The 27,384-nt window shown below is 42.1% G+C and overlaps 1 protein-coding gene across 3 annotated transcripts in view; it reads right to left on the bottom strand.

Moving 5' to 3' along the window:
• Positions 1–27,384, bottom strand: part of MDGA2 (MAM domain containing glycosylphosphatidylinositol anchor 2) — a 371,741-nt gene that overhangs the window by 165,439 nt on the left and 178,918 nt on the right. For all 3 annotated transcript variants that reach the window (XR_003991066.1, XM_030483781.1, XM_032919889.1), the window contains 2 exons: positions 10,488–10,684; positions 6,708–6,840 (listed from right to left, as the gene is read on the bottom strand). Coding sequence is in view for 2 of the 3 variants with exons in the window: in XM_030483781.1 (XP_030339641.1) it covers positions 6,708–6,840; positions 10,488–10,684 (330 nt within the window). In the remaining variant the exon portion in view is untranslated. The remainder of the gene's footprint in view (positions 1–6,707; positions 6,841–10,487; positions 10,685–27,384) is intronic.

The raw sequence follows: 27,384 nt of genomic DNA, 5'->3' as shown, positions 1-27,384 counted from the left end.
CTAGATTTTGTTGCAAAGCAGCTGCATTTAGTTTTACAACTCCTGCTTGCATTAACTTACCCAAATTAACTTCTACATGCTGATTTTAAAGGGACTCTGTCTACTAAAAGCAAATGAGAGTTGCAAAATTAGTCCCTTTGCTGTTCTTCCTCACATCTTGACTTCTATTTCTGTTCCTGTCACTCACCAGCAATCTGCCAGCAGGTGAATCACTTCAGTGTTTCTGCTTCCCTTCAAACTTCTCATCTATTTAGATAATAATTTTGCAGAGTAATAGCTGTCTTTAGATACAAAGTGGGTCTGTACTCAACAAGTGCCTCTGTGTGCTGCTGTACAATATAACTGCTAATTGTCATCTTGGGCTTCAGCATACGCATGGTCACATGCCTCTGAGATGATCTCAGCTTCACTCATTACAACATTCACTTTGTTTTTTGTATTTTAAACTAGTCTGTACTGGAACAAAGACATCCGTGCGTCTGAAAAATGATGCCAATGCAGTCTAACTCCTGTAGTACCTACAGAGATAGGATGGCATGTCTAAAGGCTTCAGACACACACAGAACTGATGTAATTAACACCATTGTTGAATGAAGGGGATGTGGGTGTACCTAATTATATCTTATGCGTAACACTTTAAAACCGCATCATGTCCAAAGTATACTGACGAATCCATGTTCATCTGATGGCATCTGCTTAATTACCTCTCTAATTATTCAAGAAGTGCGCAGGAAGTTTCCTTTGGATTGGTTCTATCACAGTAATCGATCATAACGCTGGCCATGCCACGACATGCAATCAAATAATCAGCAAGACTGGGCGCAGAAAGCAAAAAGGCCACAGGGACAAGCTGGCCGGTGGCCCTGAACAGAGACCCGAGCTACTCGCCCAAAGACACACCTGGTGTTACTCAAATTAGCCTCTCAACTCAGGTGTGTACACAGGAATATAGATGTATGAAAGGCCCTGTGGCGTAAATAGTAGCTGCAATCTGAATCTGCAATGCTTTCCTTGAAACTAGTGACTACATTCATGCCCCAGCCACCTATAGTTCTTGGTGAGAGAAGGCAGGGAGACTTGAGTGTTTCATAGAAAAAAAGGGAAAAAACAAGTGTTCATATGCCTCTGTCACCATAATCTCTAATGATATGGGAAGATTATCAAGCAGAAAGTTCAACAGATGACTTGGCTGTCATCTTTTACCATGAGGGTGCTGAGGCACTGGAAGAGGTTGCCCAGAGAAGCTGTGGCTGCCCCATCCCTGGCAGTGTTCAAGGCCAGGTTGGATGGGGGTTGGAGCAACGTGGTCTAGTGGAAAGTGTCCCTGCCCATGGCAGAGGGTTGGAACTGGATAAGCTTTAAGGTCCCTTCCAACCCAAACCATTCCGTGAGCCTATGATTTTATGATCTGTGAGAACCTTGGTGGCGTGGATGCAGCAAGCAGGCAGGGTAGTAGGCATACAGTAATAGTTACACTGGGCTATTTTCACATCTCATGAGCATACCTCCTCCAGCACGATCTGCCAACAATCATGACGTGTGACAAACGCTCTTTATGGCATGCTGGAGTCCTGCTGTGCGCCAGCATGTGGTGGCAATCAACCAGGGCCAGAGGGGAGTCGAGGTGTGCGCACCATGTCTATCAACCAAGGTGAATGGCAGGCCATTGCACACAGATGGGCCACAAACAATCCCCATCTGTCTGCTGGGACAGCTGATGGCTCTGAGCATCACGAGCTGGAATGTGCACCCGTGACAGGGAAAAGCCTTCCTGACTTTACCCACAAGTCAGTCAGCCAAAGGGAACCTGACAAATCTTGCAACAGTCCCTGTGTCCCGCAATAAAAGCCTGAACTCAGTGAGCCAAGTCACTACTGGAAGGATGCTGTAAACCTCACCTACTCCCCTTAGTCACCTCTCTCATCGGCAACAGCCAATTTCAAGAAAAACTCACACCACTTATGCTTACAGACTTGATAAACGCAGAATAGCCAAACTGCCACCAATTTTACATTATGATCACACACTTTGCAGCAGAACCGAAACTCACTTGTAGCCACATTAATTACAATAAATACAATGCATGTTTGCCACCTTTCAGAAGCTCGTTTGTATCTGCTTTGTTTCCATTAGATAGGCATCTCCGTTAAAAGCCTCCAACTTTAAATTAAAAACAGACAGGCAGGCTAGGGCTGTGCTACGCAGAAACAGAGTATCAAAATCAGGCTCTGGATTTCATTACTTTGGATTTATCTTGGATTACTCCAGATTTACAATTTACATAACTTCTATGAAGTTACAACAGGTGAAGTTCTACCGAAGAACTTGTGTATCAGATGAAGTCATGCCAAATCAGAAACATTTTGTCTCGGTCATCAACACATCAGTCATTATCTTCAACGAGTGTTGTAGTAATTAGTATGCATATTTAATCATTGAATGGTTTGAGTTGGAAGGGACCTTAAAGATCATCTAGTTCCAGTATAAGAATACAGGGATATTGTCTGGGAAGCTAGGGACCAGGTCAGGAAAGCTAAGGCCCAGTTAGAATTAAATCTGGCAAGGGATGTGAAAGATAACAGGAAGGGCTTCTATAGGTACGTAGCAAATAGAAGACAGACTAGGGACAACATGGGCCCTCTCCAGAAGCTATCAGGAGAACTGGCTACCATGGATTTGGAGAAGGCTGAGGTTCTTAATGACTTCTTTGCCTCAGTCTTCACCAGCAAATGCTCCTGACCACACCGCCCAAGTCTTGGAAGGCAGAAGCAGGGACTGTGAGAATGAAGACCTTAGGCCCACTGTAGGAGAGGGTCAGGTTCGAGACCATCTTAAGAACCTGAATGTGCACAAGTCCATGGGACCTGATGAAATCCATCCGCGGGTCCTGAAGGAGCTGGCAAATGAAGTTGCTAAGCCACTGTCCATCACATTTGAAAATCATGGCAGTCAGGTGAAGCTCCCAACAATTGGAAAAAGGGTAATATAACCCCCATTTTCAAGAATGGGAAAATGGAAGACCCAGGGAACTACAGACCAGTAAGTCTCACCTCTGTGCCTGGCAAAATCCTGGAGCAGATTCTCCTGGAAAGCACGCTAAGGCACATGAAAAACAACGAGGTGGTTGGTGACAGCCAACATGGCTTCACTAAAGGGAAGTCCTGTCTGACCAATTTAGTGGCCTTCTATGATGGGGCTATGGAAGTGATGGACAGGGGCAGAGCAGTTGATGTCATCTACCTGGACTTCTGCAAAGCGTTTGACACTGTCCCGCACGACACCCTTGTCTCTAAATTTAAGAGACATCAATTTGATGGATGGACCACTCAGTGGATAAAGAATTGGCTGGATGGCCACACGCAAAGAATTGTGGTCAACGGCTCAATGTCCAGTTGGAGACCAGTAATGAGTGGTGTCCCTCAGGGATCGGTGCTGGGACCGATCTTGTTCAACACCTTTGTCGGCGACATGGACAGTGGGATTGAGTGCGCACTCAGCAAGTTTGCTGATGAGACCAAGCTGTGTGGTTTGGTTGATACGCTGGAGAGAAGGGATGCCATCCAGAGGGACCTGCGCACGCTTGTGAGGTGGGCTGATGTCAACCTTATGAAGTTCAACTAAGCCAAGTGCAAGGTGCTGCACCTGGGCCAGGGCAATCCCAGGCACAGCTGCAGGCTGGGCAGAGAAGAGATTCAGAGCAGCCCTGTGGAGAAAGACTTGGGGGTGTTGGTTGATGAGAAACTGAACATGAGGCGGCAGTGCACGCTTGCAGCCCAGAAAGCCAACCGTGTCCCGGGCTGCATCAAAAGAAGCGTGACCAGCAGGTCAAAGGAGGTGATCCTGCCCCTCTACTCTGCTCTCATGAGACCCCACTTGGAGTATTGTGTACATTTCTGGTGTCCTCAACATAAAAAGGACATGGAGCTGTTGGACCAAGTTGAGAGGAGGGCCACAAGGATAAGGGGGCTGGAGCAACTCCCATATAAAGACAGGCTGAGGAAGTTGGGGCTGTTCAGCCTGGAGAAGCGAAGGCTGCGTGGAGACCTCATAACAGCCTTCCAGTATCTGAAGGGGGCCTACAAGGATGCTGGGGAAGGACTCTTCCTTAGGGACTGTAGTGGTAGGACAAGGGGTAATGGCTTCAAACTTAAACAGGGAAAGTTTAGATTAGATATAAGGAAGAAGTTCTTTACTGTGAGGGTGGTGAGGCACTGGCACAGGTTGCCCAGAGAAACTGTGACTGCCCCATCCCTGGCAGTGCTCAAGCCCAGGTAGGACAGAGCCTTGGGCGACATGGGTCAGTGCCCATGGCAGGGGGATTGGAACTAGATGATCTTAAGGCCTTTTCCAACCCTAACTATTCTATGACTCCATGATTCCACAACCCCTGCCATGGGCAAGGACACCTTCCACTCAATCAGGTTGCTCCAAGCCCTGTCCAACCTGCCCTGGAACACTGCCAGGGATGGGGCAGTCACAGTTTCTCTGGGCAACCTGTGCCAGTGCCTCACCACCTTCACAGGGAAGAACTTCCCAGTATCTAAAGTAAATCCACCCAATGTCAGTTTAAAGCCATTAATCTTACCCTTGATGCCACCAAGTTCTTCAGGATAAAGTATGAATCCTTGCAATTTTTCAGACTTGTTTACTTTGGGAATTACTCCAGAAGAGCAATTCCCATTAATGTAGCGAGACATCATTCTCCAAAATAAATATGACTTTTGTAAGGTGGAAATAATTCATTCTTTTTGCAAATTAGATCATGATCACCTGTCCTCAGTTTGGAATAGTTATGCTATTTGATGTTCCCCCACTACTGTAACATAAACAAACTTCTGTGGCAGATAAGGTCCAACATGGACAGAGACTGTTCTGGCTCCAGCAGCAAAATTATCGCTCTGACAAATGGGAGTGGTAACAATTCTCATACTCTGTTTTTGTGGAGGAAAGTGTTGCTCCCACCTACAGCTGCTGTCAGCTACACCTCTTGACAGCAGACAGGCTTTCATGCCTCTTCTGGTATGAAATCAGAGCAACTAATGAGGGACAAACTTCACATTATGATTTTTTTTCTGGCAGAATTAATGAGAGTAAATTAAGGGCTTCCAAATCATGTTGCCAGATACCTCTGGAGCTGACTGTTATTCCCCTACTGCAAGTGGCAGCCTTAAAGCTAAGCTGTGAATTTGCTTTGCAGTGGGCTGGGTACAATAATGGTACATACCACCGTTTTGAAGTCCCTGCTGTCAAATCAGAAATTCAGAAAAAGATGAAGGCAACTCCTTGGAATAAAGCCGTGAGGACAGAAATAACGCAAAATGTGCAAGCGGAAATCAAATTCATAGTTCATCTTAGACACACTCAGCATGTTAATGCCTCAACTGTTCTGTTCATTTGCTACCTGTTTTCAAGGCCCTGAGGCATACACTGTCAAGGCATAACCCAATGTAATTTAACCTGAAGTCTTCAAATGTTACATTTGCTGCAGAACTGTTCTCCAGAAAGCACTTCTCTGAAATTTCTGATTATTTAGAAATCTAAGCTGTGAACTTTGCTCTTTGGCATCAGGTTTATAAACCATTTCAGACACATCCTTTGCGAATCCTGGACACAGCCTTTAGAGGAGTTAAAAATCTGTAATTTCCACCCTCCTAGAAACCAGCCGTTCCCAACTGCAGTTCTTGTGATCAGCCACCGGCATGAGGCTCTCAAGATACACAGAAATGATAGATGCACAAAGAGAGGGAGATGTACAACCAACTGTTTGTGTGGTCAGGAACAAGTCCAAAGAAAAGAGAAAATGCACAAGAAATGCCACAACGTGCAGATAGTGTGGGCACAGACTAAGTGCCTAATTATCCTCCTGCAAAGCATTTCAATACAACTGCTTGAGTATTTTCATTTGAACCAATTAAATCTGAAAGAAAACATTTTTGCTTAAATCAATGTAAGAAATCAATGTTAGAATCAATGTAAGAATATATAAAATCAATCATATAAAATCAAACGTTTAAATCAATGTAAGAATATTAAAAGGGGGTTTCCCTAAAATATTTTTTTGACTAAAAATAATTAGCTTTCAACAAAGCACTGAGAAAAGTATTTGAGTATTTTCTTTTACTCTATGCCCAGCCTTAACTGAGATGCCCCTTCCTCTTACCTTGCTGCAGTATGTTCTTTGAAGGGTAGATTTCGATTAGATATTAGGAAGAAATTCTTCACTATGAGGATGGTGAGGACCTGGCACAGGTTGTCCAGAGAAGCTGTGGCTGCCCCATCCCTGGCAGTGATCAAGGCCAGGTTGGACAGGGCTTGGACCAACCTGCTCTAGTAGAAGGTGTCCCTGCCCATGGCAGGGGGGTTGAAACTAGATGGTCTTTAAGGTCCCTTCTAACTCTAACCATTCTATGATTGCATGAAGTCTGTCCATAGCAATGAACCTCCCTGACACTGGGTGAAAATGCAAATCCTGATATAAAATCCAGAGAGTGATAGAGAGCAATAAATCAAAACTGTTCTTCAAATCCTAACTTTGGTGACAAGAGACAAAAACCCCCAAAAATGGCTTCTCCAACTTGTTCCTGAATAGTTCCCACCGCTGGGCGGCTGCAGACTGTCATGTATGTTTTAAGCAAGAGAACACCACCAAAACAGAAAAGACCATGGGCACATCAAACAACTGGGGAGGCTCGCTGCTCGAGGCCTACCTGTTTTATTAGAGAGTCGGAAGGACACCATCTTGTCAGGGATGCTGCAGACATTCCTCACTGAGGCGATGCAGCTGTAATTTGCGTAGTCTTGAGGTCGGAGGTTCTTCAGCTTCAGGATCTTTGTTTCTCCCTGGGCGTGCAAGAGTGAGCATTAGGAACGGACCAAGGTTGAGGAGCAAGCAGGGATACAGGAAACACCAAGACTAGCTTTCAAAAGGCAAGAGGAAGATTCAGAGGTGATTAATTAGAAGCAGATGTTGAAGTGGTCCAGAAAACATATTTTGTTTAATTATCTGAAAGAACAGTAGCTGGCATAAGCTAAAACTGTAGCTCCATTTGTAATTAAAGGCAAAAGAAAAGAGAGCAGCGAGGGGGAAATTGGTTTGACAGAGTCTTTCATGTCGCAGCATTATTCCGGATAACATGTCTTAAGGTACAATCTATAGGATGAAAAAAATCACAAGGTACAGAAATCCTGCTGTTTTCCTTTGAAAATAAGCTGCTGATGGATTTTATTTTTAGCCAGCAGTGTAAATGATGGAGCAGGGATCTGAATGGGATATGTAATGAAGGAGTTCCTTCAGACACAATCAAAAGAGAACTGGAAAATATGACATTTTCCAGTACTATGTGAAATGGGCACCTCAGAACCAGAAAGTCAGGAGAAAAAGCAAGCTGCTGAAAAATGCATGTAAAATCTTACAGCGCTGTTTGCAACAGGGGTAAGAAAAAGGCAGAAGGAGTGTTAGATACAAAACCCCGAGCACAGAGAGATGTCATGGGGCAGAGAAAGGAGGAAGAATGTACAGGAAGCACAGCAAAGCACAACAGAGTGTCAGGTGTGGAGATACAACAGCATGGAGGGCTGCAAAAACATCCAACAAATCTACATGTACCAATATCCGCACATTATTCATTCTAGCATTAAAACAACAAACTTCCTTAGGCTTTCAATCTCTTCCTCCAGCTGCCTGTTTTTAAGTCTTTGCCTGTGTTTATAGTGATAAGCTAAAAATGTGTTATGCTGAGACAAGGTTAAGGCACAACCGTGTCCCAGGGAGGAAGACACTCTGAAGAGGCTCACAAAGCATCAAAAGGGCAAGCTTTGGAAAATTGTCATTTGTCCTGTTAAAGCTGAACAACTTTTAATATTACCACATCTTGAGCAATGTATTGAATTTTTTTCACAATTTGAAATTTTGAACAGTTTTAATTTTTGCACAGTATCACAGGCACCAACTGCCCAGGCCTATATAAGTAAAAATTTAGTAGTCAGTGAAAATGCATGTATGGAACTAGCAAAAAACCCCAAAACAATAAAAGAGAATATATTAGCCAGGCAAGAAAAGAAACAGTAGTTGAAATCAAGCTTGGTAGATGTTTGGAGTATGGGAACTGATGTAAATCAGTCCCACAGAAATCATGTGATTAAAATTAAGCACATGCTGATTTAGTGTTTGCCTTTGAAAGGCTGCTCCTAAAGATAGAAATCCTGCTTTAAAAAGAGTTTTATCTGGGATAGAAAAGGGCCCAATCCAGGTTAGTAGAAACGCAGCTACCAAAGTCATCGAGTTCTTCAAAGACAGAGCAGCTACATCCCCTCAATTCAATCCGCAGCTCTACATTCCAAATTGAACTTGTGGGCTGAGCTCACACTGGTATTCTGGATCATGTCCCCAGATTGCAGAGATTTATAAAAATGTATATATTTTCCTCACTGGCTCGGATAATTAGTCTAATTATGTCTAATTGCATAATTATTGTAAATACAGCAAATTTAATCTTGTAGTCAGGCTGTGCAATTACAATGTGCAATGAGGATGATGCAGACTCTTAGGAAAAAATTCAGCACCAAGATTTTGGGTTTGAAAAGTTCAGTATTTAAAACACTCCTGCAGATGAGAATGTGCATGTTTATTCAATTTCTTTCCCCACAGCAGCTAAAATAAGCAGCTGATGTTACCTGACTCACTGAAAAAAATCTGTCCAGAGTTCAAGAATTTATTTGTATATGTCCAGTTTCCCAGGTGCCTTCTATGGGCAAGAAAAACTAGTCTTCTTTGGGTAAGTTCCTGAAAAAATTTAACTGTGCTATGATTTGTTTTCCTTTACATTTCATATGATTTTCAGATTAATAATCTACCTTCAAAGCACTCAACAAAAAAAAAAGCCACCTACATTCATATCTCATGATGCTCTGAAGTCAAATCCCCTCTATCCCTCTTCGCAGCAGCTTTTACTATTTCTTAACTTACCAAAAGCTGCACCAATTATGCAGAAATGTGCAGTAGACATTTATGACTCTTGAACTTCTAACTACATCTTCTCCTCTTATAAACATATATCAGATATCCTAGGCACACAGACAAGATACTAATTCAAACTGACTTTCAAAAAATGTAAAAAAGTTATGGATAAGCTTTTGATTATCAACATGACAATCTGATTTACTTATTAATTCAGCCCAGACAGAGGGTTCTAGGAAAAATGTTCCCAGTAACCTAGAGATTTTTTTTTAAATTGAATCTAATTTCATGTGACATATCTTATTAGTTATGTTCTTATTACATGATAGGGAAGCATTCCCATATTGAAACATAAAACAGAAAGTTCCATTTAAAGAGTCTCTCCCTTTTCAATTAAAACATTAAAAAAAACCATGTCAGTTTACACACTTGAGTCCAAGGAAACAAGCCACAGATTTGTTTTAAACTGGGTCCGTACATGTTAAATTAAAAATAATCTCATCACATTTAGTGGACCAATAACATGACTATGTAATCTAATTCTCATCTCTGCAAGGTTCCAGGCTACGCGTTTCTCAGTAAAATATGAAGCCATTGTAGCAATATAAAGCTGTCAAGTACAATAAAAAGAAAAAATGAAGGTGCTCTCAAATCATTAGCTGAAGATTATTTATGAAAGTTGCAGGTTGCTTTCTCCTATCAGAACCAAATTACCAGGCAGTTTTCACCTCTGTCTTTACTCGTTATTGCTTGAGATTTTCCAAAACAATTTTTTTGTCTTTTCCTTTCTTTTTCTTTTGATTTTTTTTTTTGCAAACACCATCACACACTTTTGTTCACAGACAACAGGATATGCCACCTTCTCATTATGAGACTGTGCAAATGTGCTAACAATAAATTAATCTGATCTACTCTGACAGACCCTTTTGACAGCCCGGTCTGCCTTCACGGCTACAAGCGAGAGCAGGAAGCCTTAAAAAAAGCATTTATTTCCTTTTTTGTCACACGATCTTTTAAGTCTATAATTCCGGAACAAAAATTTATATTCAAAGAAGGGAAATGCAGAATAAAGAAAGAAAAAAAACCAACCAAACCCCCAAACAAAAAACCAAAACCAAAACCACAGGGAGTTGCCATAGAGTTTAGCCTTCTTGAAAAGCTTTTTAGGCTATAACATCCATGCAGAATCATTTTGCATTGTACTGGAAAAGATCAGGAAATAGCAGTCAAATCAGATGTTTGGGCTTGTAGCGCCCAAGCAAAATGACTTCAAAAGGGCTCCTGCAGACAATACTCACTGTGCATCTTCCTATAATTTCCTATTTCATAATTTTACAAAAAATTAAAGGATATATTTTATATTAGGATGTCTTACAATAACATATGGGTGCATCTGTGCTGGGGTGTAGTTATCTGGAGGGCATGCCCACTTAGCCCCACCACAACCCAGCAGGGATGTACGGGCAGATCCACCAAAGAATCTGGTGCAAGTAGCCTAAGGAAAGAAAAAACCCTGTACTTTCATTCCTACCTGGGTAAAGAAGGGCTCATAGATCTCCACTCCTTTATCAGACCCTTGCAGCAGTACCTCTTGGCCACGTCGCCAGCTGTACCGAACAGGTGGATTGGAGTTGGCAACACACCTGAGAAACACTGTTCTCTCATAGTAAAACTGTTCTTTTGCTTCCCCAATGCTCTGGTGGACTGTTACTATTGGATCATCCAAATCTGGAAAGACAGAAAGAACAACCAAGATAAAGTCAGGCTTGAGTGGACTCTACAATGCTTCTGCAAGGGAAAGTGCATGCATCTCATTGTATACAAGTCAATGGCAAAATGAGCGCAATACAGCTCTCTAAAAGCCACAAACACAGATTTTTAGGACTTCTGAAGCAAAACTCAGTTTTAGAGATTTTTTTTTTTCATCTGCACAGCACCTATCACAACTGGGTCTTCATTTTTGGCTCAGGCTTTTGGATACAACAATATATACGATATCATATATGATCATGTAAATCATATTTCTGTTGTGTTTCCACTAATACTTAGGTTTTGTCTGGTTTTCATCTTTACTACTTGTTTATTATGTATGATTTTAATTTAAACGTCTCTTAGACAAAATAGTTTATAAAGCTTTGGAAATAAATAGACTAATTTGCATACTAATGTACGATCCAGTAGAACATAGACCATGAGCATGCAGCTGTTTTCCTTTAAAGCAGCAATTCAATACAGCAATTTAATGCATGCTCCCTTCTTTTAGTTACATGCATCTAATGTCAAGCAGGTAAATTCATCACAGGCTTTAGAACACACTTCTCTTGATTAAAATACAGGTATCACATAATTACTCACACTGCGTAAGCTCAAAGAAAATTAGATCCCCACAACAGAATTCATTCATCTTGTATGGGGAAGAAATAACGATAGCCCCTTGGAATATGAGTACACCTAATTAATTAATTTGGGCTTTATTCCACCAAGAACACCCTATTCGCAGGGTGTTACTATTGCTTATTACAAGCTTTCTCTGAAGGTACAAAGACATTGAAGAAAGAAAAAAAAACCACAAAGAAATGGCTATTTTTACTAAGTAATAGTTAAAAACACTCAACCTCCAAACAACATGGTAAGCAATTCTCTGGCAAGCTTTAGGGAGAAGTTACACTGCCCGGAGGGCTAGCAGCCAAGGGGAAGTTGCTTCTTGAAGTTCAGTCCTTATGTTTCAAGTGTACATCCAACAGTTACAACACAGGCGCTGGTGTTGTTACCTACAGAGAGTAGGAACGATTTGCGTAATTACACCTCTACTGATCTGGTCTGCAAGCACACAGCGACACATCCCCACGGGCAACTCAGCCTTTAGTGAATTTCAGAACCTTATCAGCAGTGCTTCTTCTTAAAACAAAATACAAATAATGCTTTAAGTAGTGCTTAATTAATTACTTATCCACAAATCTAACCCTATTTTTGCAGAGTCTTGTGTGACTAACTATTCAAATTCAACAGGGTTTTTTTGAGGCCACGATTCAGTGAAATGCAGAACAAGGTGCTCAAAGCTTAGCATGGTCACCAGTGTCAAAGTGAGCGCAGCCATGCACAAAGGCATCCATCCACACACTCGAGTCCCTTTTCAAAGGTGTTGAAAACAAGGACAGTTGTTTTGGGGGACGCATCACGTGTTTTGCTCCTATGCCCTTTCCCCAAGTACCACTCAAACCCCAGTGTATTGTGTGAGATGGACCATCACTGCAGCAGTTCTTTGAAATTTCAGGGGTTTGGCAGTTTGAAAAACTAGAGGTGAGGCAGAGGCACAACGTTAACAAACTGAATAGATTAGCATGTTTCAAACGTCCACACTGTAAAGCAGCTTGCATTTAAAATTATTCTTTAGATGCTTATTTTCATTTGCATAACAAGAGCAAACTTGAGAGTCTCTTGATTAATTAGAAACAAAACATGTTCCAAAATGTGGAATAATTTAAGCAATAATACCTTGTAATGGTGCATGGATTTTAAGTAAATGTTACCTTCATTCTACTCTACAAAACATTTAATTTAATATCACAGAAACAAATTATGGAACTGTTGCTCCAAATTAGGATGGCATTTTCTAATGAGATTTCATTTTTGTTTTAAAGGTTATTTTAAATCACAGCAGCATATGAAAAGGGATGAGATTGCTGAAATGGTATGTCTTCTACTCATGCACTAGAAAAAAAGAAAAAGGGAGGAAAATCGCTTGCTTCAGTTTCTAGGGCAAAACACCTGTTTCCCATATTTTGATGAACAACAGAACATTTCACACACGAATGCTCTCCAGAGTCTGCTTATTAAAGCACATCCTTGGACCACAAACAAGGATGACTGGCAGCCAAGAACCTCCAACACCAAACCATTGTACCGCTCCTCAAATTTTTCACCCTTAGGTGATAGTGCATCCTCTTACGTGAAACACACAAGGAGTCCAAGTCTTGACTTCGCTTCATTTTGATGAAGTTACTCAAGTCTACACACACTAAATCACTTAAAGCCTAATATCAAGAGTTAAAGCGACTTTGAGGCCTGTCAGAGTAAGGTGGCAATCAACACCCTAACACAAGGCAGTCTGAGGCTGACTGGACAGAACACAGCCTTTGTAGAAGAGGCTGTGGAGGTCCTGGTGGGGAAGCTGAACAGGAAGTGGCTGACCACGTTCCAGGCTGCAGCAGGAGAGCGCAGCCAGCAGGGCTGGGGAAATGATCCTTCCCCTCTACCACGTATCTGTGAGACAACTGAGCACCCTGTCCAGGTCAAGACATGCCTGTACTGGAGCAAATGCAGGAAGCCACCAAGAGGACTGGAGAGCTGAAGCAGGTGACACAGAGGCAGAGGCTGGGTGAGCTGGGTTTGGCTAGCCTGGAGAAGGTAAGATGAAGAGGAGATCTAATTTCTATCTTTGACTGACTACCAGGAAGTTACAGAGAAGGTGAAGGCAAACTCTTCTTAGAACTGCAGAGTAAAAGACCATGAGCTATAAGTTGCACCAAGATTAATTCCTCCCAGTTATAAATGAAAACAAAGTCCCCATGCAATTTTTACAAGGAGTCCCATGGAAAAGACAAGGGGTGATGGGCACAAGTTACTCCTGGGGAGATGCCTACTGTACAAGAGGAAAATTTTTCACAATTAGAACAATCAGCCATTGGAATAATCACTCCAGGGAAGTGGTGGATTTCCCAACACTGGACACTGTTAAGATTCAGCTGGACAGGGTGCTGGGACATCTATTCTGGATCATGCTTTGTGTAGAAAGGTTGGACCAGATGATCCTTGAGGTCCCTTCCAGCCTGGGTTTCTACAATTCTATGATCAGACAAGCGCCCAGAGAGGCTATGGAGTACCTTCCTTGGAGACATTCAAAGCTTGACTGGACACAGTCCCAGGCAAAATGACCTAACGGTGAAGCTGGCCCTGGTTTGAGCAGGGGTTTGGACAAGAGGTCCTTTCCATGCCATGCTCCCTGATACCATGAGCCATGATGTTACCACTTGTTTGTACGATCTGCTCTCTTGCTGCGGGTCCATGTTGGATGTATGCAAACCATCTCTGACACTTGGACTCCTTAACAACAGAGAGGAACAGGCACCTTCTTTCTGCATGGCACTGTACTATGACAGTGGATGGATTGTGATTAGAGTATAAGGAAACTGGGAAGAGGACAGTGCTCTAGCCACACCACTCAAGTCTTGGAAGACAAATGCAGAGACTTGCAGAATGAAGACCCTAAGCCCACTGTAGGAGAGGATCAGGTTTGAGACCATCTTAGAAACCTGAATGTGCACAAGTCCATGGGACCTGATGAAATCCATCTATGAGTCCTGAGAGAGCTGGTGAATGAAGTTCCTAAGCCACTGTCCATCATGTTTGAAAAATCATGGCAGTCAGGTGAGGTTTCTGATGACTTGAAAAAGGGAAATATAACCCCCATTTTCAAGAAGGGGAAATGGAAGACCCAGGGAACTACAGACCAGTCAGTCTCACCTCTGTGCCCCTGGAAGGGTCACAGAGCAGATTCACCTGGAAACCATGCTAGGGCACATGTAAAACAACTAGGTGGCTGGTGACAGCCAAGATGGCTTCATCAAGGGCAAATCATGCCTGACCAATTTGGTAGCCTTCTATGATGGAGCTACAGAACTGATGGATAGGGGCAAAGCAGCTGGAGGTGTTGGCTGACAAACTGAACATGAGCTGGCAGTGTGTGACTGCAGCCCAGAAAGTGAACCGCATACTGGGCTGCATCAAAAGAAGCATGACCAGCAGGTCAAAGGAGGTGATCCTGCCCCTCTACTCTGCTCTCGTTGAGACCCCACTTGGAGTACTGTGTACAGTTCTGGTGTCCTCAACATATGAAGGACATGGAGCTGTTGGAGCAAGTCCAGACGAGGGCCACGAGAATAAGGGAGCTGGGGCACCTCCCATATGAAGACAGGCTAAGGAAGTTGGGACTGTTCAGCCTGGAGAAGAGAAGGCTGTGTGGAAACCTCATAGCAGCCTTCCAATATCTTCAGAAGGGGGCCTACAAGGATGCCGGAGAGGGACTCTTCATCAGGGACTGTAGTGATAGGACAAGGGGTTTAAACTGAAACAGGGGAAGTTTAGGTTAGATATAAGGAAGAAATTCTTTATTGTGAGGGTAGTGAGGCACTGGAACAGGTTGCCCAGAGAAGTGATAAATGCTCTGTCCCTGGTAGTGTTCAAGGCCAGGTTGGACAGAGCCTTAGATGACATGGTTTAGTGTGAGATGTCCCTGCCCACGGCAGGGGGGTTGGAACTAGATGATCTTACAGTCCATTCTAACCCAAACCATTTTATGATTCTATGATTCTATAGATTTATATCAGATACAAGGAAAATGCTCTTCACTATGAGGGTGGAGAGGCACTGGCACAGGTTGCCCAGAGAAGCTGTGGCTGCCACATCCCTGGCAGTGTTCAAGGCCAGGCTGGACAGGGTTTTGAGCAACCTGCTCTAGTGGAAGGTTTCCCTGCCCATGGCAGGGGGGTTGGAACTAGATGATCTTTAAGGTCCATTCCAACCCAAAGCATTCCGTGATTCTAGGAAATATCAAAGAAATTTAAGTCGGAAATGAGAATGTGGCAAGCCCTCTGACAAAGCATTTCATAATGGTCAATTAACAGAAAATCTGCACTGCAGAACTGATTTTTCCATCAACTAGAAAGATCCCCACAGCTGCATCAAAGCAAAAGCAGCAACCCTAATAGGAGACAAAATAATGCTTGCAGTTGTTGTGAGATTTCACTGCATCCTCAACTGCCTGCCCCCCTGTTGGGCAAGGTTAGACAAATGTTTTACTAGATTGTTGTGTAAGACTGTATTTTGCTCAGGCAGTGCAAGTGCTGCAAACATAACAAAAAATTTGCTTTTTTTATAATACTGCCAATGTATTCTGCAGAGTTATTACAATTCAGGCACACAACTCCAAATTCAATGCCTTTAGACAGGCTATTTTCAACTCATCTGATCTTGGTGGCATTAATACTAACTTGCGAAATCTCCAGTTTCAATGTCCAATTGAATTGCTGCTAATTGATATTCGAATTGCAAAATAGACTTAGGAAAATAAACTATTTAAAGCTCTGTGCATATGTGTAAGTATCTGTGGGTGCTTCTTCCTCCCTAGCAGCACTGCGACGCTCAGGGACTCAGCTATGGATTTCAGATATTGCACAGAAATTAACCTGTGAGGAGGAAACAGGAAATCACTTGAAGATACAGGGAGATCTTACTGCCATGGAAAAAGATATAGCATTGGGAAGCTCAACAAGATGAATTTCTGAAGTGCTTTACAAGAGGGAAAAATCCCCAAACCTAAAAATTTCATTTTCATTTTAGGTTGATTAAATTATAAAGAGTTAACGGACTAATCATTCTTTAAATTAAACAGAAGTCATGGGTGTTGCTACGTAGTTAGTCTATTAATCAAAATTAAAATAATTACAGAAGTATGTTTTCCATAGAGGTTTATGCCACTACTAGGTTCAATTTTTCAGTCTTTAATCATTGAATTAAACCAAACAGGTTCCAAACCCCAGATGGCACAGCCATGCTAAACATGCTAAACTTCTGCATTGGAAGAATTCCCTTCACATACCCTTAAGCTCTCAAATAAACAGAAATATCAGTATAAGGTGTTCTGGACCTATTCATAAAATCATAATAGAATCATAAAATGGTTTGAGTTGGAAAGGACCTTAAAGACCATCCATTTCCAACCCCCCTGCCATGGGCAGGGACACCTTCCACTAGACCAAGTTGCCCAAAGCCCCGTCCAACTTGGCCTTGAACACTGCCAGGGATGTGGCAGCCACAGCTTCTCTGGGCAATCTGTGCCAGGTCCTCACCACCCTCAGAATGAAGAATTTCTTCCTAGCATCTAATCTAAATTGCACTGCGAATTGCATTGAGACAGCCAGAGATGCTGGTGCGGAAGACATACAGAAGTGTGGCAGGTGCTATCCATGTCATTTCTGTGATGAATCGCAATGCACCGGAGGCATCACACTGGCTCTGAGTAGTAAACATGGACCATCTCCTGCAACCCTCACCTGAGCTGCAGGAGAGTTTCACATACACAAACAGGAGCAGGATCACAGACTATATTTACTATATCATCCCTTTTCAGCTGCTGGGACCATACAGCTTGCTGATTTCATTTGTTAATTAGCTGCCTTTGTCTTCAGCTGTTCCAAGCAAGCGATGCTTGGAAGTCAGAATAATAATAAAACATGCATCTGGTAAACTAACTAAAACTGCTTCATCAAGACATCCACAGAGGAGCCAGCAGTGACGCATATATTTAGCCTAACTCATAGGTTATTATGAAATATAAAAGTAGAATGTTTTTCATGCTATTTTCCTTATTATAGCCCCCTTGACCTAGCACAATCTATCAATAATTACTCAGGTTTGAAGTGCTTTATGGCACTGTATGACATAGAGCAGTCACACATGATTCAGAAAATGAACAAAAATTCAACAAATATCTGTTTCCTGCATACCTATGGAAGGGATAATGAACTGTCTTGCATGCCATCCGTTAATACACGCACCATGGAGACACAAGCTGGAAACAGGAGAGCAAGTTACCTGGAGCTCCACGTAAGATATTTTTTCCTCTACAGCCCTTTAAAAGAGATTTATTATGCATCTGCAGTGCAGTATGGCATGTGCACTACAGATACAACAGTAGAAAGCAAGCACCATTTACAAGTCCAGACCCTATCAGAAAACAAAACTGTCTTCTTTGCTCCCACAAGACTGAGAGTGTGGCCCTGGGAGACCCCTGATGAGCTTATATTGATTTCCAATAGCATTTTAGGAAGATCAGACACATGCTAGAAGGTTGTTAACATGCTCAAACACAAAAGGACAAACAGAATGACCTTAGTAGTCAACAATACCCCGTGCAGCTCAAGACAGTTTATGCCTGCCATGGTTTACCAACAGCTGGATTCTATCAACAAAGAATCCAAGAAGAGAAATGTAATGAACACTCAGTGATGTAGTTTTATAGAGAAACATTTGCTTTGTTCTTTTAACGCAGTTATAAGTACACCTGCTTGAAACTTGTATGAACTGTTCATACAAGCACGTCCTAACGGCACCAGGAGGATGGCACAGGGCATACAGCCCTGCCTAAGGGCAGCAATGATTTTGTTTATCCAAGGATGCTAAATTGAGCCAACACTCATTATTTATAAGCCTGAATTAGCATTGGAATCTCTGGACAGCAGAAACACCGGTGCTGATGGTTTTGCATTTACAGCACTCAGTAAAAAACAGCAACACCAACTACAATACCAAATTTCCATATGCATATGTATATGTATACGTGAATAAAGTTCAATGGATTTCCCAAATAATGAAGAGTTGGATACTCAAGCAGAATGATATACACCTATGAACTTGTAACAGAGGTTAACAGTGTGTCGTGGTTTGAGCCCAGCTGGTAACTCAGAACCACACAGCCGCTCGCTCACTCCCCCCCCTTTTTCCTCCCCCCCCGCTCCCGGAGGGATGGGGAGGAGAAGCGGAAGAATGTAACTCCCACGGGTTGAGATAAGAGCAGTCCCGCAACTAAGGTATAATACAAAACCACTACTGCTACCACCAATGATAATAATGATTAGTGAAATAACAAGGGGAGAGGATACAATTGCTCACCACCCGCCGACCGATACCCAGCCCAACCCGAGCAGTGATCTGGGCCTTCCGGGTAACTCCCCCCGGTTTATATACTGGGCATGACGTGCTGTGGTATGGAATACCCCTTTGGCTAGTTTGGGTCAGGTGTCCTGTCTCTGCTTCCTCCCGGCTTCCCCTCCTCCCTGGCAAAGCATGAGACTGAGAAAGTCCTTGGTTGGAATAAACATTACTTAGCAACAACTAAAAACATCGGTGTTATCAGCGTTGTTCCCAGGCTGAAAGTTAAAAAACACAGCACTGCACCAGCTACTAAGAAGGAGAAAAATGACTGCTATAGCTGAACCCGGGACACAGTGCAAGACCATACTCTGCATGGTCTGAGACAGATGCTGGCAAAGACCTCAGCACAATTCTGAAAGAGATGTCATTGCTGGGATCACTGCATGCAGTGAGAGGAAGAATATAATTTTCTTTCATATGTATCAAAATGGTGACCTGAGCACAGGATCCTAATCCGGTGTCAGCCTTTGCTAAGTAACATTAAGAAATTAAAGGGCAAAGAAGTGAGCAATAGAAAATTACTTATGCAGTAGAGAAAGGGCTTATGACTCGGACTTGCAGTAAAGATGTAAAGAGCAAGACACATTTAAATTTCTCAGAAAAGAAGACTCAGCAATAACTTTATCATAGGATGTAAGCACCTCATGGTGGAAAACCAGCAGGTACAAAAGAACATTTCTGGGTACCAGTAATATATACAACAAGAAACAATAGGTGGCAATTGAAGGAAGCCTAACTCAGATGGGAAAGAATCAGAGTTATATTTTTGAAGATAAAGCAGTTGAACAGAGGAACAGACTATCCAGGCATATAGAGGATTCAATACATTACATTCAGTATAAGAACAGCTGCAAAAAAAACCCCACCCAAACAGGGCTGTAAGATAAATGAGGTCAAACTACACTGATGTCATGGTCAATTCTAACATTAAATTTTATTAAAAAAATTAGAGTTGATTAAAGAATTCTAGAGCATTATCATTAAATCAAGTACACTTGAATCAAGAAACTGAATTATTTAAACTATCTTTTCATTTCACTTGCATTAGACTATATGGTAGTGTCAGCACACTTTGGATCCCCACTCTGCCGGACACGGCTGTGAAAAATCGCTGATCAACTGTGACTACTCACAAACAAAGCATGTAAGTAACAGAGTTAAAGCCATTCTTATGCTGCAAGGATTGAAAGGACAGTTAGATAACAGCCAGCAGTTATAAAAGCACTCATAACGTATGGCTCTGCTACAGGATTTTCACTTTCCACTGATTTATCTTCCTTTTATGAACTCAGATTCAGATATAAGCACACAGGAGCTGAACAGTCTTCAAGCAACACAACTTCTTATTGCAATATATACAATTGCTTGAGGAGGAATTCTGCAATAACTGCCTTGTTATTATCCTTGTTTTTTAAACAGGTAACCTTGAGAGTTGTTTGGGTTTTTTTATTTTCTCTGTACCTGTAAAGAAACAGAATGGAAGAATCTATTATAAAAGAAAAAAGGATTTACCAACCCCGCCAGGAGAAATGGGCATCTATACTAAAGGCCATCTGACGTGCACAACACATTACTAGTAATAATCAGTACAAATAGGACTTTTTAACATGATAAGTAAGTAATCATTGGTTGAATAATCCCAAACCTAATTAATGCTTGCTCCTTTATGTTTTAAAGGAAACTTAATTTTGTTGAAGTAATGAACATCAAAGTGGGTTAAGAAAGTCTACTTCTAGACCACATCCATCTCCAGTTAATGGTTTCAGTAAAATTCTTCCACAGACTCCTCAAAAAGTTTAAAACCCTGTTAAAAGCTACATTCTGAACATATAAAGTGCGAATAGTGCTCCCTTGGAGAGCAGGGGCACCTTATAACACCCCACTGCTCTCTTACTGCCTACATCTGGACTTTGTATGTTCTGAAATGAGCACAGAAACATTTTACTACAGAAAAAAAAAAAAATAAATTTTGACAGTTCATTCCTATAAAACAGGAAGTGCCAGGTTTCTTCCCCCCTGCTCCGTATACATTCTGCTCTTCCAAGATCTACATTTATTTTACAGCCTTAAACTCTTTACCTTTAAAAATGTCAGTATAGAAATCTCAACAGTGTTATGTATACATTCTCGCAACCTCTACTCCTAAAGAAGACCATATTTTTTCCCAGTTTTACTTGAGCAGAATACAAAACATGCATTTTAGGGGAAGAGAAATAAAAAGGACAGCCAAGACTAGAGGAAATAAATAATGGTGAGTGGATGGCAAAAAAAGAAGGGCATGTAAAAATCTCTTTAGAGGCAAATGAAGATGGCAAATCAAACAAAATTATATGAAAGAGGAAGAGGCAAATGAACCTGCCCGGAATATTATTGCCCATGCCTGAACCCAGACAAGTGAAGTCGTTCTGCTGACTTGAAAGAAACTCCCCAAGCAGCCCAGGTTAGGAGCAAAGGCTAAAATCCCATCCACCTTGGAAGGGACTGGTAGGAGACCATCTCCATACTGATAATGCCCATCAATTTTGCATCTTCAGCAAAACCTCAATACCAAAACATTATTATAGCATGTAAATGCAGCTGAATCCCAAAGAGCAGCTAAGATTTGCTTCCTGAGATAATTGCATTTGACTGCCCATCTGCCAAACCTCCCTTCCCCAAAACCTTCCGAGCTATTTAGCTTTTTTGCAAACTTTCAAATGAGGACTGAGATCCCAACGATAATTAATCTCCTGCACATTACATAAAATTGGGGTATGCCTATGGGGAGAAGCGGACACTGGAGCAAGGCTCAGATTAGCTGAGGGAACACTGCACCGTGAACTCATTATGGGCAGCAGGCATGCAGTGAGCACCCCGGCCCCCGGTACCCATGGGTGCCCTCTGCAGTCAGTCATCACAGAGATATCAGGGAGACTACAGGGAACAGCAAGCCTTAGGGAGACAGAAGGCAGCTGGAGGCGTGGGGAGGAAGAACACAAATCTGTAAGAATCTGTGTTTTATTAATTATACAAATTAGACTTAGTTATGCAGGTGGAGGACCTTGAGCTGTTTGGTCCAGTCCTTCTGCAGTGCTTCTGGTGGCCCTGAATGTGCAGATTCCCAGGGCTGAGCCTCTCCCTGCACCTTTTGCTCCTGAGGTAAGTGGTATCAAGTGAAGGAATGCATTTCTGGTTATAGCAAGACAACCTCACACTAAAACTCTTCAGAACAGCAGCAAAACCTCACCTTCCTGAGAAGTTGCCTCCAAAACAAACCATATGCCAGGGAAGTTTTCAGACACTTACAGTTGGCAGCAACAGCAAATTGAAAGACATTGTAAGCCATAAACTCAGTGCTTTATATAATCTATGCCTATTTCTATTATGGTTTAAATCAGATTCCTATAAACAGACTGAATTTTCTAGCCATTAATATGGTCTATCTTTCCACTAGAGGAAAATTTACAGCATCAATTATCTTGAATCTCATCTGACATGTACTCATCTCAGACTGATCTAACTACAGCTATTATCATGTGTTAGAGAGTTTTAATTTAGAAAAGGAATAGCATAAAAGGCATTCAAATAACCTTATAGCACTGTTACTAGATTTTTTTTTCAAGAAGAACAATAAAACCTGCATACACAGTCAGGTAATACTATGGAATTAATGCTGTGTAATTAATTGTAAGCTTTTTTCTTTAGTTAAAAAATACTGACATCAGGAGTATTATATTGAACAAATTCTGGAAGGTATTTCCTCAGCAGCTATTCAGGGATAATTAAACATCATTGAAATGAGCTCGATATGAAAATAAAAATCTTCCTTGGCTGATCTTGATAGAAATTTTGCATTTCTATTCCTGCATGCATGCATATTTCATCTTCACTTCTTGATTTTCATAAGCAAGGTTGTCATAAGAATTAATCAGTTATTTTAGCGTGTTTACTGTAAAAGGCCTGTGTCTTTGGACACCCAGAAACAGCAAGGCAGTGGTGCTGTGGCCACTCTCGCTCTTGTTGACCAGCACCATTTCCTGATTACTTTGTTTACTGTCCACTTCAATTATCTCTTTCTTTATGCAAACTGTCTGTCAGTGTTCTGTGTTAACACAATCCCTAAAACTGTAGATGCAATACCGTAAGTGTAGTATTTACATGACAATATTCACCCATAATTGACATAATCATACACACATATTTTAATCTGATGGAAAATAATCCTACCTGTCCCCTTCAGAGCATCCCTAATCCAGTAAAACCTTTAACACAACTGCAGACAGAAAAGCATAACTCAGTGCCAGCAACGAGTGGACTGCAGCCACAGCTAAACCCCTGCACCCATCAGCCACGCTCCAAGAACCCACCCCAGGATGGACTACAGCAGGCAACCACCCAGGCCAGGGGCTCTCCCCAGTGCTCAGTCTCCGAGTCACACTGCAGGTAACAGAACATCAAACAAAAATGCAAGATAGAGAGCAGTGACTCTTTCTCTTCTCCTAAGCAAGAAATCAAACTATGCAAGAATGGTGCATTTGAGCACAGATGTCTAGAGGAGACATCAGGAGGGGAAACATCTCTGCATCTCAACGGGAATGGATTATCAGACACGCATTTGGCAGGAAAGTCAGGACTAGATGATCTTTAAGGTCCCTTCCTACCCAAACCATTCTGTGAGTCTATGATTTGTGCCTTTCCAAATCTCTCCAAAGGGGATGGTGCAGCTCATCCCCTGCATGTTGGAGGTGTGCTGCCACCACGGCTCCCAGCACTTCAGGTTCCTCCTCCAAAGCAAAGCACAGGTCTTCCTACCTGTCCTGCTGCCAAAGCACCAGCATACTTCAAATTTTGCACTCAGATGAATGCTTGGGACACATGGGGAATTCAGTCAGTTTGGTGCCTGGCTCTCAAGCTCATGTTTCCATCTCCTGTGAAATACAGGATCCCCTCATCACCAGAAACCTTGAGAGGTCTGACCCTGGCATTCTTACCCAGAATAAGCTTCAGTTGCAAAATCAAACAGCCATCTTGATTTATAGCCACCTAAAGCACTTTTTTTTTTTTCCCCCTACACGACTCACTGGATCAGTTGGATCCTCACGATACTCAAGCTAAAGAGAGAACCACTAATGCATGCCGATTGACTTCACTGCACCTGCTATCATCTTTTGATAACACTTTAATAAGACCTTTTTGACTGGGAAGGGATCGTAGTGTGTTGCTTTTCCTCCAAGGGGGAGCTTGACAGGCTGCAAACCCACAACAGCACTTGTGTCTCTGCTAAATCCCAAAATCACCTCATGTTACTGACAAAGGACACCCAGATGCATCACTCTTGGCCCACCTTTAGTCTATCCTACCATGCCTGGAGCAGCTTCTTCTGCAGGCTGCTCAGGGAACAGAAAAATTTCCCTACCACTGAATCACCTCATAACTTTTTTTGGTGAGGCTTCTTTGAATTTCCATAAGCAACAGGCACCAGTGCTACACTTACACACACACACACAAATAAATAGCCCATGATAACACCCCCCCCCCGAAATTAAGGAGTGCCAGTGACAGAAACATATGAGGATGCAAAAAGACTGATGAAAAACAGTAATATGAGAGTTTAAGAGCCTTTTTGTGGAGCCAGAGGCTCAACCTTGCATTTGCTTTACTCTTGGCTTGCTTTTATTGAAATTGCTGTAATTTGAATGAAATTTTCTGATGGTTTTGAATGTCTCTTCATACTGCTGGTTTCTGTCTTCCTGATATCCATCACTTTGTAAGAAACAAGCACACATAAACTAAACCTTTTCTAATCATGGATAATGAGCACCACTGAGTTTTGGTGATATTTTGGGAGAGCAAACCACCGGTCCAAAAAGTGCAGTATATTTATTGCCAAGATGAATGGTCAAGTCAAATCAGAGACTTCTTGTGAGTGGAGTGATCACAAATGAAAGCATACTAGCGCAAGCCTTCAATGACAGACAAGTTATTTGATGTAAGTAATCAAAAGACAAACTGCACTTGACGGATGCAAGTAACATCGCTTAGTGCAGTCCCATAAAGCACCAAAATACCCCCACAGCTGGACAGGGTGGAAAGACTCTCCTCTCTTTCAGGAGACATGTGCACAAGTATCCCAAACTGATGCCATGACAGCAGTTCTGCAGTTATTCCATGGTTGTTTAAGCTAATGAAGAAAATCATAACTTTACAGCTGCATCCCAGGGTGACAGCAGTTTTATTAAGAGCTATAGACAAGCAAGTGATAAGAGGATTTGAATTGTAGAGTACCAGGCTGGAATGAACCTCAAGCATCATCTGGTCCAGCCTTTCCAGGCAAAGCATGACCTAGGCTAGATGGCCCAGCACCCCGTCCAACTGAATCTCTTAAGAGAGCCCAGTCCTGGGGAATCCATCACTTCCCTGGGGAGATTATTCCAATGGCTGATTGTTCTCATGGTGAGAAATTTTCCTCTTGTGCCCAGTCAGAATCTCCCTAGAATTTACTTGTGTCCATCATCCCTCAGCTTTCCCATGTGACTCCTTGTAAAAAGGGAGTCTTCTCCTCCTTTGTAGCCACCCTTTAAATATTGGAACATGGTGATCAGGTCTCCCCTGAGCCACCTTTTCTCTAGGCTGAACAGACTCAGCTATGTCAGCCCTTCCTCACACGGCTTCCCTGTCCTTGGATCATCTTTGTGGCCCTTCTCTGGACCCTCTCCAGCCTGTCCACATCTTTTTTGTATAGCAGGGACCAAAACTAAACACAGGATTCTAGATGTGGCCTGACAACTGCTGAATATAGTGGGACAATGCCATCGCTTTGGGTTTCAGCTGTCCTTGTCACTAACCAAGAGTTTAACAGATTGTAAAAGGTGCAGTGCAGATCTTACAGAATTTACATTATGCACTAAGACTCACCTGAAGAGTAAAAAATATTCTGTAGCATGAGGGTAAATCTTACTTTAAAAAAAAAAAAAAAAAAAGAAGGAAGAAAGATCAGGACGCTTGCTACACTATTCAATGCTCTAATTATGATTTTCAAGGAAAAATTAAAAAATCAACAATCTAAAGGATCCCTCCTTTGCCATCAGATTCATTCAGCTGGACATACCAGAATATAAATCTAAAGGTGCGGGAGAAAAGAGAAACAAGCAGGAAGGTTCCTGCTGTGCAATGCAAATCCATGGCAGCAGCTGAGGCTCTATCAAGCACAGCACTATCAATTCCCTGTGAGTTTTTGGATGGGATTTTTGGCAATGCCCTACCAAGCTAATACTGATCAGACAAATTCTCTTTAACTCTTCAGTTGCTCTCTACAGACCTTCTGGCATTTTCTCTTGATTCTTCTAGAATTTCAAAGTCAGAATAAATTAGTTGGTTTCTTGTTATTAAACTGCTTGTTATTAAACAAAACACTTGATGTCCCATGGGAATGGACATACATAAACAAAATTAAACCAAAGGATGAAGAATTAAAGAAAAACTTATATTCCACTTGGTATAAACCCAGGACCTTATTCTGAGATATTTGGCTGCTTTATTGGAAGTAGGTTGGTAAATATGAGATTTTACCATTCTTTCTTAGTTTCTAACAACTAGCAATGTTTGCTAAATAGTTTCCCAAGAATGATACACATTTGAAAGTACATTTATAGCTCCTTGGGCCAAAGAGAGAGGAAAAAAATTTGCAGCAAGTCCAAACTCAGGCATTAGAAGCACTATCTACACCATCTATGTGTGTTAATACACAGTTGCCAAATCAGTGTTAATTAGCGAAAGATGATAATTCAGAAAATGAAAATGAGCTTTTCCTTGCAAGAGTTTTGAAACTTTGAAACCAAAGTGAATAACACTGAACTTGACAAATAACTCCACTGAAGTTTAAGAAAAGAAAAATTTTTATTCATGCTGTCTTGCAAACATTAGTATTATTAACACCACCATTGTATTTCAGTTTATATACACAGAACTGAATGACTTATTTCCTCACAAGTACCCTGCAGTCTCTTAATTAGCATTCACTAAAGGGAAAGACTCCTCTTATTCCTGTCAACTGTCCCAAGACCTAAGAAGTTGTCCACTTTGTTCTCATTTCAATTTAGCAACCATTACTCTAATAGCTCCCCACATCACTGTGACAGTTACAGATGTACCCGTGGAAATGGACGAAATATTAGCAAAACAGCTACAGCAGCCCCTCCAACAGCAGGCTCAGAGAGCTGGGGTTGTTCAGCCTGGGGAAGAGAAGGATTCCAGGAGATCTTAGAGCAGCTTCAGTGCTTAAAGGCCCAACAAGAAAGCTGGGGAGGGACTTTTGACAAGGACATGTACGGATAGAACAAGGGGGAATGGCTTTAAACTGAAAGAAGGAGATATAGATTAGACATCAGGAAGAAGTTTTTCCCTGTGAGGGTGGTGAGACACTGGCACAGGTTGCCCAGAGATGCTGTGGCTGCCCCATCCCTGGCAGTGTTTAAGGCCAGGCTGGACAGGGCTTGGAGCAACCTGGTCTAGTAGAAGGTGTCCCTGCCCATGGCAGTGGGTTGGAACTAGAAGAGCTTTAAGGTCCCTTCTAACCCAAACCATTATATGATTCTGTGATAGCAGCTGGAAGCCTCTAAAGACCTATATGGGTATCCCTGCACTATACAGGTCCTGCACAAAACTTCTGCAAAGGAAGC

This window comes from Strigops habroptila, chromosome 4 (assembly GCF_004027225.2).
Source record: "Strigops habroptila isolate Jane chromosome 4, bStrHab1.2.pri, whole genome shotgun sequence".
NCBI classification, from domain to species: Eukaryota; Metazoa; Chordata; class Aves; order Psittaciformes; family Psittacidae; genus Strigops; species Strigops habroptila.
The sequence above is the reverse complement of the archived record's forward strand: the minus strand, read 5'-3'. Positions and strand labels throughout refer to the sequence as shown.